Source organism: Xiphophorus hellerii, chromosome 14 (assembly GCF_003331165.1).
Source record: "Xiphophorus hellerii strain 12219 chromosome 14, Xiphophorus_hellerii-4.1, whole genome shotgun sequence".
NCBI lineage: Eukaryota > Metazoa > Chordata > Actinopteri > Cyprinodontiformes > Poeciliidae > Xiphophorus > Xiphophorus hellerii.
Window position 1 is genome coordinate 9,409,303 of NC_045685.1, and position 14,771 is coordinate 9,424,073.

The following is a 14,771-nucleotide window of genomic DNA, read 5'->3' on the forward strand; positions in this document are numbered from 1 at the left end:
CACATTTGTAACTCTGTTACATCCACACTGGTCTTGTTTATGTTCTAGAAATAACCTGGTCATGTCTTAAGAGTTCATCTTTAGTTAAATCTGGCCAAAGTTTTAGAAAAGTTCATCCAATTTCAGAATCAAAATTTTGTAATTTTGCTATTGATGCCCAACGTGAGTCAAAGAGCAAATGAACAAATTATTGCAAGTTCATGTCCCACAAACTCTCCAGTACTACAGCGCCACACAGAGGATAATAGGTTGAACTGCTTTTAATAAAATTAATTCACATTTCTAATGTAGTTTGTGTCTTTATATTTTGTTTTTTGCTGCTTAGGCCCTGAACTTAAATACAGCATTGAAACAAACTCACTTGTTACATTTCCTTTTTCTACTTAAAGAGACAAAGTAACAAGAATGATCTTATGCACCATTTTCAGATTGGTGCATAATCTGAAAATTATGCACCGCTTTTTTGTGAAGTAGTAGTATAATGTGTTTTCAAGTCACATAGTACAATTTTATAGTACAATCAATGAACTATGTTACCTTACTTGACTTAAAAGAAATTTAACTTTATAATTTATTGCCTTGAAATTGGGGCTTTGTCTCGTTAAAAACTCCTGCTCTTTCTGAAACTTTGTCTTCAGGAAGTCATCATAACATCGCTCCTCTATTAACCTTTTAAAGTATATATATAATATATATATATATATAGCATCACCGGCAGTGAATATTGAAATTAATCAAAAGATGACAAGCCCAAGAAATTGAACAAGCCATTGATGATGTTACTTTTATTTCAGCACACAAGCAAAAACAAAAATCACTACAGAGAGAAATCGCTGAAATCCATGAAGATATAAAAACTAAGAGACATATTTAGAACTTATGAATGAATATATTTTTAATAAAAGTCAACATGCTTGCTATATATATCTAATTCCAAAATATACAAAAAATCCTGATATTGTGAAGGAGCATAACTCTACTGCAAACTAACTTAAAGCAACAAGAATAGATAAAAAAGATCCCATATTTTACTTATTTCTATTTCATCATTTGAAACAGAAAATGAATCAATTCAGCTGCTGCTGCTCAACCAATAAACATTATTGGTTAAAGGAAATTCACAAATGTGAGCTGCAAGGTGCCTATAGATGCATATTCTACACATACCAAAGATTGCATAAAGTTCAGTACTTTCCTGTCGTCTAGCTGTTAAGGTGTAAAAACTCCATCTAGCAGTAAGTGTGCAGGTTTAAGCTTCAACTGAAATACTATAATAACAAAAGAGCAAAGATATATATCTAATAATTGTCGCTCAGTTACAAGTAGCATTAATAAAACAATCTATTTACCTGAGACTGTAAAAATCATTTTAATCACTATTGTGCCCAATTATGTCTAACATCTTATATTGATTTTATGTGTTGCATTCAAATGATCAATCTACTTAATTTACAACGTGCTTGATGATAAAAATACAGTCACAAGGTTTTGATATAAAAAGTTAAATGTGAAGCAAAGTTGCTTCACATGAAACCAAATCAAACTGTTCCAAATCAAATTTAGTAACTTTAATTGCAACATACTTCTAGAAACAAATAAACACAAAACAATTCACAATTTGCGTTGTGTTAAAAAAAAACGATTTGTGAGTCTTTATAAAATGTTGCATTGCAAAACCTTTACTAAAGTTTAACCACATCTGACGATTTGGATCTCAGAGAATTATTCTTTGAGTGATCAATACAGATTCTCTAGGAGATTTCTTATGACGGATAAAAATATTGTGTGATCAAAGCAGTTGTTGTGAGTCTTGTAATAAACTGCAGGATAAACTCAGAGCCTGCAGCCTACATGGCAGCACTGTTTTCCACAGCTGGTGCTGATCTGATTTCAGAATAAACTGCTGCCTCCGCTGCTGCAGGACCCGACTTCCCTGTCAAGGAAGAGATTTATTTAAATCATCAAATCTCAAATTAAAGCAAAAAAATGAATAAAAAATATTCCAACACATTATTTCTGAGCTCCTCAGAACTAAATCTAAGCTATTTTATAAACATATTAAAAGCATATTTATGCTCCTAATATTATAGACTATTAAGATGATTTATTAGTGATACGTGTAATCGGAAGTAAATTGGAGTCAAAAGTCTCATACATTATTTTTTAGGCTGGAAGCTGAAACTTTTGGGAACCAATAATCTCCGACTGTTGCAGAGAAATAAACTTTATCAACTATTGTATCATTCATGAAGCTTTACCTGCAGCTCCTGTTTTCACCTCAGAGTAAACAGCGCCCTCTTCTGGTCCACCTTGTCTCCCTGGGAAAATAATACAATAGTCACCAACATGTAGGATAAAACCATTCTGAATCATTTTCTCAGGCTATATATTGTATATAAGTGGGACTCACTGTCTTTCCTAGAGGATTTCATTTCAATGAGAGAGTATGTAACCTCTGGGGCTTCATCTGCTGCTGAAAAATTACAGATTTAAAAAAATATATATATTTACTCATCTGTAAATCACACAATTATTTAACCTAAAACATATTAAAAAAGATTTGATCTACCATGTCCAGAAGCTTCAGCCGAGCCGATCATCTCATTACCTGAAGTGAATGAAAGGAGGAAAAAAAGGATAATTGTAATTTAATAATAAACAGCAAAAGTAAATTTTCTTTAGAATAGAAAATCAGACTGAGATTCCTCTTTGACATGAACAGTTTGATCTAAACAGCAGCACATTTAAAATATACAGCAGAATCGTAATAAATGTTCAATTGGACATTTACACACATAACAAAATAACATAAAGCTAATTAAAACATACAGCTAACAAACTCAGGTTAATTAAATTTAGACATTTTATCATGTCCAGTCCCATAAAACTGCTAAAAAAAACATTTTTGACTTTGTTAGAGGAATGAAACAATAGTTTTCCCTCAGGACTCCAAGCTGAAATCCTTCAGGCTTTTAGATCACAGCAGACAGAAACAGAGAACAACAAACAAACACAACATGTCTTAGCATTGACTCCTCTCACAACCCTTTACAATGAGAACTTGACAGAACATCTGTTGCTCACATCAGTCACACAAACATCTGGAGCTAATGACCAAGCATTCTGTCTAAAGCAGCATTAAAAGAACAATATCTGGAGTTCAGGTGAAAAACAGGTCAATGCCAAAACAAAGAGGAACTGATTGTGTTCATCTGTCATTCTAAGCAAAAACACATTAATAAAACTCTGACCATGAGAAAGAGATTTATATTCATGACCTTCAGGCTGGTTTGTGGTGGAGCTCTGACCTCTGAACTCTGAGCCCTTTGACCTGAAACACAATAAATACATTACATTTATCTATATCTTATATATGCAATGATGATTTATAATAGGGAGAAGAAAAAGATGTAATCTACTCACCTTATGCAGCACAGATCTGATAGAAAAATAAATGTATTTTGATTATTCAAATCATCCTGCTTCTAGTTTGTTTCACAAAAGAATGAATGTCCATATCTGAATAATTAAAGTGATTATGAATGAACAATCTGATCCACTGTGAGGAGAAAAAAGTTTCACCTTTGGACCGTCTGCAGCGCCACAACAAGATCAGGAGAATAATGAGAATAATGACAACGATTCCAACAACTGGTCCAACGATCAACATGACAGGAAATGAAGAACTGACAGGACTGGATACAGTTACTGGAATTAAAAAAATATTATCAAGGAAGAAATATTTCTGATCTGCAGATTGTTTGACATTTTGTGTTTGAAGAAAAAGTGACTTTAGGCTAAAATACTTACAAACATCAGCAACACAAACATCCTCAGTGTTCATCTTGTTTCTAACATTTAAACAGTTTTAATGAATAAAATGAATCAAATATTTTAATCCTCCTCACCTCTAACAGACATCCAGCTCCTTGGTGACTCTTTTCCTGAATGTTGACATTTGTAGAAACCTTCATCTGACTTTGACACTGCAGAGATATTCAGCTCCTCTCTGCTGTCATTATTGATGAGTTTATTATCATGATAGAAAAACACATTGGAGAGAAGATTTTGTTTTTTATCTCTGCAGCTCAGAGTAACAGGATCTCCTTCAGTCACAGGATGAACAGGGCTCACCAGGATAATACCATCATGATAATCATCTGTAAAACAATCAGAGAATATTCAGGTGAATAACATCCATTTAAGCTGCTTTATGCTTTCAATTGATTGATGATTCAGAAATTAAATGTTTGATTCTTCAAACAAAAATGTATTTGTAGTCACGTTTCATCATTTCTCCTTTTTAGTCGACATGAAGACAAGTTTGTTCACAGAAAATAATGTAATGAACTAATATAATAGTTATTTTACTGTAGATGTTTGGAGAAATTGTTTTGGAGTCGTCCAACCAGAGTCTCAGTTTGAATCTGATGGAGAATCTGAGAAAAATGCTGAGCTCATCACCAAAGATAAATCATCAAATCACAAGTGGAAATGAACATTAAAACATATTTTAAAAACAGATTTAAAACAAGTGATGCACAAAAAACACAATAAAATAAGTTGATGAAAAGAAAAAGGGAAACAATACAAGAAAAGAATATATAATGTTATAATAATAACAGAAATAATAGTAAGAAAAAAATAGAAATAAAATAAAAATAACAAAGAAAACATCACAACAGTAGAGCTACAATATCAGGCCTCAATTAAATGCCAAAGAATAAAAATGAGTTTTAAGAAGTGATTTAAAATAATCCAGGATTATTCCAGAGAATAGGAGCAGCAATGGAGAAAGCCCGATCTCCTTTTCTCTTAAGTCGAGTATCTATTCGATACGAAACAGGCAGTCAGTGTAAGGAGGCCGTTACGGGCCTTATATGGTCACGCTTCCTGGTTCCTGTAAGAAGCCGAGCTGCTGCGTTCTGGATCACTTGAAGACGCTGGATCAGGGATTTATCCAGGCCTTTATGTAAAGAATTACAATAATCCAATCCAGATGCAATGAAGGGATGGATAATAAAATCCTTAAAACAAAAAAAGATTTCACTTTTGCTGAAATCCACCAGTGATAAAAACTTGATTTAACAACTGAACTAACTTGTTGTCGAATTTTAAACATCTATCAAAGATAAAACCAAGATTCCTGGCTGAAGTCCAACAAAACGGAGCAAAAGAACCAAGAATCAAATCTGGATTTTTAGTGTGAAGGTTTTGACCAAATAATAGGACTTGAGTTTTGCTATGATTGAGGTGAAGAAAATTTAGATCCATCCATGATCTAACTTCAGCTAAACAATCTATTAATATCTATAGAGATTCATTTTTACCATTTAGTAGTTTTAGGGTCAAATAAATCTGGACGTCATCCGCAAAGCAATAAAACGAAATGTTGAATTTTCTAAAAATCTGACCAAGAGGCAATAAATGTAAAATGTCGCAGCCTTCCGTTCCAAAAAAGCCTAAAAAAAATTAAAAAAAACTCCAATAAAGGCTGTGGGTGGTAACAGGTGGTTTTGGATTTGTACGCACTTTGAATTGATTCATTTATTGTAAAAGTAGAAATAAAGGTCTTGTAACTTAGTTGAAATGAAAAATAATCTCAATTTAATGTTTAAAGGTGTAAACAAGTGTAAATAAGTGGTCAAAAAATAATTTTACCAAACCTCCCGTCCACACCAGACATTTACCAAACAATCCACACCAAGCACCCGGTGTGTTCTTAATTACTCAAATTGGTGGGCGGGTCTAACGATTAACAACGTAATCTAAATAATTCCATATATAAAAATTAATTACAAATTTTGATTCTAAATTAACTTAAATATATTCCAACTACCAAAAGAACAAAACAAAATTGGTAGAAATTATAAACTACAAAAATTTAGTATAAATGGCCACAACATAAAATATCAAATAATTTGAATGTGTTATACTCCAAAATATAATCTGGTGTTATTCTGTTTTCCTAAGAAAAGAAGATTTTAGCTTTTTAATGAGCAGCAGAACAATTGATTGGAAACAATTTACATCAAGAATAACAAAATCAATATTTTAATCTGAATGTTTTTTTTAATAAATATATATATATAACCTTTCTTAAATAGAGTCCTGATATCAAAAAAACAACCTTTAGAACATTAATTGTAGTTATAAAGGAATAGAAGTCAGAAATTAATCTAGGCAATTTTTTTTTGCATAATTCGTTTTTTTATGATTTAACCTTGGACTGAACATATTTTTACAATAATAAATATATTTATGATTTATAAATGCAAAAAGAGGTTAAAGGAAAACAAACATAATAAACCAGATCTTACCCTGTACAGTGATGTTGACAGCGTTGCTAAACTCTCCAGATTTTGACTCACACCAGAACACTCCATCATTATTCCAGGAAATGTTAATGGTGCATGTAGATCCAGTCATTTTCCCCCAGTCTGAGCAGGTAAAGTCTGACAGTCTGTCTCGTTCTATAAACCTCATCAGTCTCCACTCAGTAGAGTTTCCCTCACAGCTCAGAGACACAGAGTCAGATCTGAAGTGTTGAACTCTGTCAGGATTCACTGAGAGAGAAGCTGCTGGACGAGGATCTGAAAACAAGACAGGATTTCATCTGAGAACAGAAACATCTTTAAAATGTTTCATTAAAATGGTTTGTTTCTATAGTAATAAAGATTACAGCAAACATTTCAGCAAGTCGAATAAATAAACTACCATAGAGGAAATAATTATTTCGTCTTTTACAAAAACAAGTTTTATTTTATCTGTGAATGTTTAACAGCCTCCAAAGATCAATGTTTTAATTCATCTCTGACCTGCAGACCAGACAAGCTTCATTTTACTGTAATGAGTGTAAACCTTTGGTTCTCCTCTTTCTGCTCTGCACACAAATCTTCCTGTGTGAGTTGGTCCATTAATGATGAAGGAGTTCTGCTCAGTCCCTTTGGTGCTGCCAGGCAGCAGCTCATAGCTGTAGTATAGTAGATAGTTGTGCTTGGATGTGTCAGGAACAATTTTATACCAGAAGAACCTCCATCCTTCTGATTGAAGCTCCAAACCCTCACAGCTCAGAGTCACTGAGGCTCCAGGATTCGGCCATGATGGAGACACAGAGAGGACAGGCTGAGGGGGAGACACTGGAGAGAGATTTGAAACTGGGTCAAACTTTTAACCACAACCTCTCTCTTTTATCTGTGTTTTATTTCCCTTAAACAGTTAATATAGTTATATATTGAAATTGAAGTAATAACCATAGTAATAATAATAACAGATGCTCCCTCTGGTTTAACCTTAACTTTGATATTTTACTTCCTTTTTCAGTAACATTATATTTTTACACTATTGTATTCTTAAAATGTGAACTTTATTTCATTCAACACTTTCATTTTTCTCTTATCATATAAATCAGGGACTAGAAACACTGATCAATATAATCTATTGAATCTTTATTTCTTGTATCACTGAACTCTAAGAGGACTTTGATCGATGTGTCTAAAAACTTTCTGAAACTCTTTCAGACATTTTCTTTGGACTTTGGCTTCTTTAATGTATAAAAAATTCATTCAAAGATGTTCAGAAAATTTTAATCTATTGTAATAAAATATAAAGAAATTATAGGTTGGCCTAAAGCTGTTATACATCTAACAATAATTTTCAGTAGCATGTAATATTTAATAGGGAATAAACATGAAAAACTATCAGCTCATTAAAATAACTAGACAGGTGTGACTGATTATAGAAAAAATAAATATAGTTATAGTCTTAGATTGTGTGCTATAGGAAAAGCTGCGTTTTTGTTGTTTTGTTTCAAATAAAAAAAAATCCTATATAACAAGTGGGCCATACTGTCATTAAAAATGATAAATAATCTGTATGTCAGAAGGCCTGTTTGTGCCCCTCAGCAATAATATTTAGCTAAATATAATAATTTAGGAAAAATAAACTATTCTTTCTGCCCTCAGTCTAATAATGACTCTCAGAGCCTCCATGTTGTTCAGACTCCGGGTCCATGGTGAGGAGGAGGAGGATCTGTGTCCTCTAACTATCAAATTATGGGCAAGAATATTTTTTCATACACTGATTTGTGAATAAAAACGAATGTCTGACGTCAGAAAAACTGTTTCTATTTATATTTTCATAATCGTCTTTGCAATAGCCCGCCTCGCCCATAAACTCAGAAATGCTTCGGCTGCAGAGAAAACTTCTGACTTTAACTTCATCATTCTGCTAAAAGCCCGGTTCACTACAGGCAGCTTGAGTCGGTCCACTGACAGATAGAAAGAATATCTGTCTTTATATCAGACATCCTGATATAAGACACGGTACCGACTGTCACCGCGAGTCGCAACGCAGATCAAAGCGTAGCAATAATTAGAACAACAGCAAAAAGCCAAACATGCCACAATGAAATGAATCAAAATGTCCCCAAAGCATCGGCGGACTGACAGGGGACACCGGGGGATTCCAGGTGGATTCCAGGTGGATTCCAGGTGGATTCCAGGTGGATTCCAGAGATGCGCATCGCAGCAGCTGTTCCTCCAGGGCCGGCCCAAAGTAATATGGGGCCTTAGACAGAACCCCCCTCCCTCCGGAACCCGTCCTACTAAGAACCTCAGCATCACTAACATGTTTAAATATTGATAAGGTGAATCTGTGAGAGGGAGACCAGGTTTATTGGCCGAGTTTAAAATCAATCACTGATTATTGGTTATTTGCTGTGATGAATTTGTGAACAAACCCAATTCAAACACAAAGATTAACCATATTGTAGCCATGGTAACACAACAATCAAACTATCAAGATGATTCTTAAAACTTTTACAAAGTAAACTTAATAAATAAATCCTAAATATACTATTTATTTTTTTCAGCTGAATGCATTAAATAAAATGTAATAACATTGTTATTCTCTATAAATGATGCTACAGGTTTAGATCTATGGTCTGTGTTACAATTAAACCATTTCTAGGGGCCCCTGAGTGTCTGGAGGCCCCTGAATGTCTGCAGGCCCCTGAATGCCTGGAGGCCCCTGAGTGTCTGGAGGCCCCTGAGTATCTGGAGGCCCCTGAATGTCTGGAGGCCCCTGAATGTCTGGAAGCCCCTGAATGTCTGGAGGCCCCTGAATGTCTGGAAGCCCCTGAATGTCTGGAGGCCCCTGAAAGTCTGGAGGCCCCTGAAAGTCTGGAGGCCCCTGAGTGTCTGCAGGCCCCTGAGTCTCTGGAGGCCCCTGAATGTCTGGAAGCCCCTGAATGTCTGGAGGCCCCTGAGTGTCTGGAGGCCCCTGAATGGCCCCTACCAGCAGCTACTGAGTTTTCTTTGCCTTGATATCTCAGTCTTATAATTCTAGATTTAACATCAAGCTATTATATAGAGTTAACCCCTTGGAGCTTTTGGATCTATAAATCAGTCTACAGCCAGGTTGTTCTAGAGGTTGAATATATATTATTAGAGCTTCATTAGTAAAATGGCAGCAATTTTGCTTATTTCATAACTTCATAACCTTTGACCTTCTCTCCTCTGGTCTGTTTAACAGATACAGTCTCAGATCAGCTCAGCCCTCCAGGACTGTCAGCAGCAGAAACAGAAACTTTATACCTGTTGGGGAAAATATAGATTGTATTTGCTTTGCATTTCCCCACATGATAGCAATGATACAGTAGAATCCAATTAGATTCTTGATTAATATGGGTTGTTGCTGTGTTGTTGTATGGAGTTTTTGTTCAATGTGCCTCTTTTTTTAAATTTGAGCCTCTGCCCCTCCATAGGTCTCTGCACGGCCCTGCTACTGTCATTAAAAATGATCACTTGTCAGTAATAAATAATCAACTTACATACAGTTATTTTAACAACATTACTCCATGGTGTAAAGGAAAACCCTCTTTTTCCTCTGCAGCTGTGTTCTCCACTGTGGTAATGAGTAGCTGATATGATGCTGTATTCACTGGATGATGGAAAGTTTCTATTGGTTGATCTCCATTCATACGTCCACTCAGTTCCTCCCTGGATCTCACATCTCAGAGTGACTTTCTCTCCTATGTAGATCTGAGACCAGTTGGATTGCAGAATCAAACTGGGTTTATTGGGAGCTAAAGAAATAAATATCTGGTTAGCAGTTTACCACAACAGTCCAGAGTAAAATTTAAGTGTTAATTTAACACTTTCCCTGAGAGAAGCTACTTTCTAAAATCACTTAAAAAGTATCAATGTTTCTTCCAAACTGTCCAGCAGCTCCTTTAAGATTAGTTTTTGTTTTATTTAATAAGAACCTTTCAAAATAAAATGACATCAGCTTAACTTGTAGCAAAGCAGAAAGAAATTAAGAGTTTCAAACACTTACACAGCAAACATATTCATCCATAAAATGTTATATTAATAATTACATTTTCACCAAATAGAGGCATATTCTGATCATTTGGGCAAATGTGTTTTTACTTAAGAAGCTAAATGTGTTAAACTGCAGCAGCTGCTTTTATGTTCATTTGTTTAAGCTATTTTAATGTTGCTTGCTTGATTATTGTAGGTCAAAAGTTAATAACTTACAGATAGTTAATGTGATGACATCACTCCACTGTGTTAAGAAATAGTCACTTGTTCCTTTGCAGCTATAATCTCCACTGTCAGCTGTGATGATCCTGGGTGCTGGATTATAATTGAAATTGTTTTTTCTCCATTCATACGTCCACACAGCTCCTTCCTGGATATCACACGCCAGATGGACATTATCTTCTTTCAGAGACCAACGAGGTTGCAGGATCACAGTCGGCTTAGAAACTGTTCACATAAAGAAATATCAGGTTTGGAACTTAATAGAAATAAAATGAACCTGAACATATAAAATGATATGAAGAAGCAGATATTTACTCTGTGCAAGTGTCAAAATATTTATAGTAAAGTAAATCATTTGTTAAACTGTGTAAATCAGAAACTTAACTGAAAATGTTAACAGTTTAAATACATCAGAATCCAATTGAAGATATATTTAACAAAAAAATAGAAAAAAACTTTCTATAGTTTGATGAACATATTTTACAGCAGGATGTTATTAATTTTAAACATTTGAGATCAGATTAAATTCTTTATAACATCTGATTACTTTGGTGGTTTCAGTGGAAATAAAAAAGTCAAATCTTGAAACTGTAAATATTTCTCTGTCCTGTTGATTAATCATTATTTTATTTTAATAATTACATTTTCTGAAAAACTAGGAAACAAATTTGAGTTTCAAAGATCAAGTGTCGTTATGGTGATGACCTGATAACTAAACTCACCAGTTTCCTGAATGGTGACCTCTTCACTGGATTCTGATAGAAAAGATGAGTCTCCTCTTCTTCCTCTGCAGCTGTACTCTCCTCCCTCTGACATTCTGATGGTTCCATCTAGTTCTGTGTATGTGAAGGATATAACTAAAGGATAACGTCTACGTGTGTACCTGAACTCCCAGCCAGTAGATCCTTCAACAGAGCAGTTCAGTGTAACACTGCCCCCTGCTGGTATGATTCTTTTCTCTGCCTTCAGGGTGGCTCTGGGTTTATCAGCTGTTGAGTTTGAAAATCAGAACAATATTTTAAAAAATAGAACATGATTTTTGTATTATTTCTGGAATCATTTCGTTCTAATAAAAATATCTACACCAAAATTTAACATTTACTTTTTCAAACTGAGAAATATAAACTCTGCAGGAGCCTAATAAACTAGATTTTCCATCATGTTTCTTATCAACAAGAGCTGGAGGAAATTTATTTGTTCCAAAAATCATTTTGGTGAAATTCCACATCTGACCTGACAATTCAAACTCAAGTCCAGTTAGATTATTTCAGCAACATCACACACAGATTGGTTGTAGCTTATTTAACACAGTTTATACAAAAAGTCTGAGTCTAATGTCTAATTTAGCCAAGATGTTCTTTACTAATATGAAGCGATCAATCAATCAATGAATTGTGAGAACCAAGTTTTGACAAACAAACCTCCATATTTAAATGATCCACAGCTCCAAGGCAGAACATTAAAAATGTTGTTGCATTAGTAAATATTTTCAGAAAATATTTTACTCCAAAACATTTTGCATCTACGTCACTAAACCTCTAATCTCTCTCTGAAATAATCCAGTTCCTCTTTAAGCTTCCTGTTTATGATACTTTATGGATGGAAAATAGTTTTTCTTCTTTATGTAACTTTCACAAAAGTCACAGTTTAGCCTGCAGTCAGTTCTTTCTGTGAAATGGAGATATTATTGAGTTCTGTTCATTTTATAGAGATCAGGGAACTAAAGACACTTTCAGGATGAATGGAGGTCAGTCTGACTCACATGACACTGTCAGTCTGATGGCTTCACTCCATCCTGTAAACTCGTAGCCTCTTCTACCCTTACAGCTGTATTCTCCACTGTCAGCCTTAGTAGCTGAGATGATCCTGTATTTACTGGATGATGGAAAGTTTCTATTGGTTGTTTTCCATTCATACGTCCACCGAGTTTCTCCATCATCCTGGATCTCACATCTCAGAGTGACTTTCTCTCCTCTGTATATCAGAGATCGGTTTGGTTGTGAAGTGACTGAAACTCTGTTGGAAACTACAGCAAGAAACATGATTAGGAAAACAAAGAGTCTGAAAACTAAACAATTAATTATACCGTGTAGCATTTGTAATAATAATGTCAATCTAAGAATTTTTCCTCTGATGTGTCATTTAACATGTATTTTATGTCATAAATTTCATTCAAATGTATCAATAAAATGTCATTAAAATGTCTTGGAAGAATGTAAATCTCAATGTGCATCACAACATCTCACAAAAACATAAATAAATGTCAACACATAGAGTTAATTTGCATTTTTCTCATATTTCTGCACATTTTGTCAGCAAAACCTTAAACAAAGTGATTCAATTCAGCTGAATGAATATTAATAATTGAACAAATTATGAATCTTAACTCATATTTACATTTAGAACAAGATATTATCTCTCTAAATGTGACAAAGTAACAAACTTCCTTTAGTGATCATGTCAAAATGGATTTTTTATCAGAAAGTATATAATGTTTTCTTCCAAGATAAATTCATAAACTCACCTCTCTTATAAATGGTGACTTCATCACTCATAGTTGTCACAAAGTTTGTCTCTGTCATGGATCCTCTGCAGGTGTAAATTCCTCCTTCTGTGATCCTGAAAACTCCATCTGATCGAGGAGAAACTCTGGTCTGATAGGTGGATGAAGATCCTCTGAAGAGCTCAAATGTTAAACCAGCAGGTTTGTCCACAGAACAGGTTAATGTCACACTGCCCCCTGGTGGTATGGTTGTTTTGTCTGCAGCCAGAGTTGCCTTGATTTCTGCAGGTTAGAAAACAGCAACGGCCATCATTGTATAGATGAGGATTCATTTGCAACAATGTGAATCCTTTCTCATCAAATCATAAATGAGATTTCAACATGTTAGATTATTAGTGTATTTAATCTCTGCTCTCAGAGTTGCCAGATTATAGAAACATAAAAACAAATGCTGTCAGTGATTTTCTGAGCATATGAATCAAAATAAAAAGCCATTATAAATATACTCTTATAAATCACAGAACAACAATCAGTCATTTACCACTGTGAATCTTATTTGAAAAATGCTTAGAATTTGCAAAACAAATGTTCCTTTGGACTTTCAAGGTGTCATAGTATCTTAAAATTTTTCATTTAAACATTTACCTGAAAAATGTTTGACATCTTACAAACGTAAAACCTCTCGACAACAACAAAAGACTTTGGAATAAATCACACATCTGTCAATACAAAGAAGGTTTGAGGATTTACATCAGAAACACAAATGATGAAACCAAGGGAGTAACTTTGTGTTGCAAGTTGGTGGAGATGAAGAGGAGCTGGGAGGCTTGTCAGATTAATAGGACCTTTAGAAAATAATCTTTTAGGAGTCATTAAACATACTAGAAAACAAAAATATGTTAAAACATCTGTAATCTAATTAATCTATATAATGTCTTTCACTTGGTGATGAAACTGCTGACAAAGGAACTTTTCAGTCATTTTCTAATTTATGGAATCAGCCTGTATTTGCTGAATTTTTGCCTACAGTAGAAAACAGTTTCACAATTCAGTAATATTTTTTGTGAAGAATTATCACATAGTTGCCTTTTATTGTCTGATTTTATCAAGTGATAAAAACATCAACAACATCAGATTCTGTAACAATCAAAATGTTATTAAACTTTTCAAAATCAGAATAAGTAACTTCTGTCTAAACCAAATGAATCAAACTTTGTATTTTTCAACTATGTGATTCTGACTCCACAGCTGTCCCTCAGTAGGTTGGCTAAACCTTTTGTCCTGCTGACTTACACATAGCAGATGAGATATGATGTGTCTTTAATATAGCAAATATTAAAGATGCAAAACCTGTTTTGGGTTTGGTTGGGGAAGTTGGTGAGTAGAGTGACCATCGATGTTACTGGATTTTATAAAATGTGGCTTAAAGCTGAGATGCTGATGTTTGAATATGTAAAATATATATTATCTCTGCTAAAAAATCTATAGTTTGGTTTCTGTCAGTTCTAGAAAAGAGAGAGAAAAAAGCAAATTTCTCTTCATAAAGGCCCATAATTTAACTTGACTTGACTATTTTCTCAGTCGGTCATCTTAAGTTCAAGCGCAGAGTTGTAGCCATGGCAACCAGTAAACAACAGCCCCGGGAGCGAAGAGCAAAGATTAGTTCAAGTGCATCAGGAATTAACACTAAAAACCACAAAACTCTTTTCCACACAAAAAAG

The 14,771-nt window shown here is 34.2% G+C and overlaps 1 protein-coding gene across 1 annotated transcript in view; it reads right to left on the bottom strand.

Annotated features, from left to right (window-relative positions):
• Positions 1–757: 757 nt before the first annotated feature.
• Positions 758–14,771, bottom strand: part of LOC116733194 (uncharacterized) — a 75,574-nt gene continuing 61,560 nt past the window's right edge. The window contains exons 35-42 of the mRNA XM_032583976.1: positions 3,909–4,160; positions 3,583–3,708; positions 3,424–3,439; positions 3,252–3,331; positions 2,570–2,608; positions 2,411–2,473; positions 2,259–2,318; positions 758–1,933 (exon numbers count right to left, since the gene is read on the bottom strand). Coding sequence (XP_032439867.1) covers positions 1,848–1,933; positions 2,259–2,318; positions 2,411–2,473; positions 2,570–2,608; positions 3,252–3,331; positions 3,424–3,439; positions 3,583–3,708; positions 3,909–4,160 — 722 coding nt within the window. The 3' untranslated portion in view covers positions 758–1,847. The remainder of the gene's footprint in view (positions 1,934–2,258; positions 2,319–2,410; positions 2,474–2,569; positions 2,609–3,251; positions 3,332–3,423; positions 3,440–3,582; positions 3,709–3,908; positions 4,161–14,771) is intronic.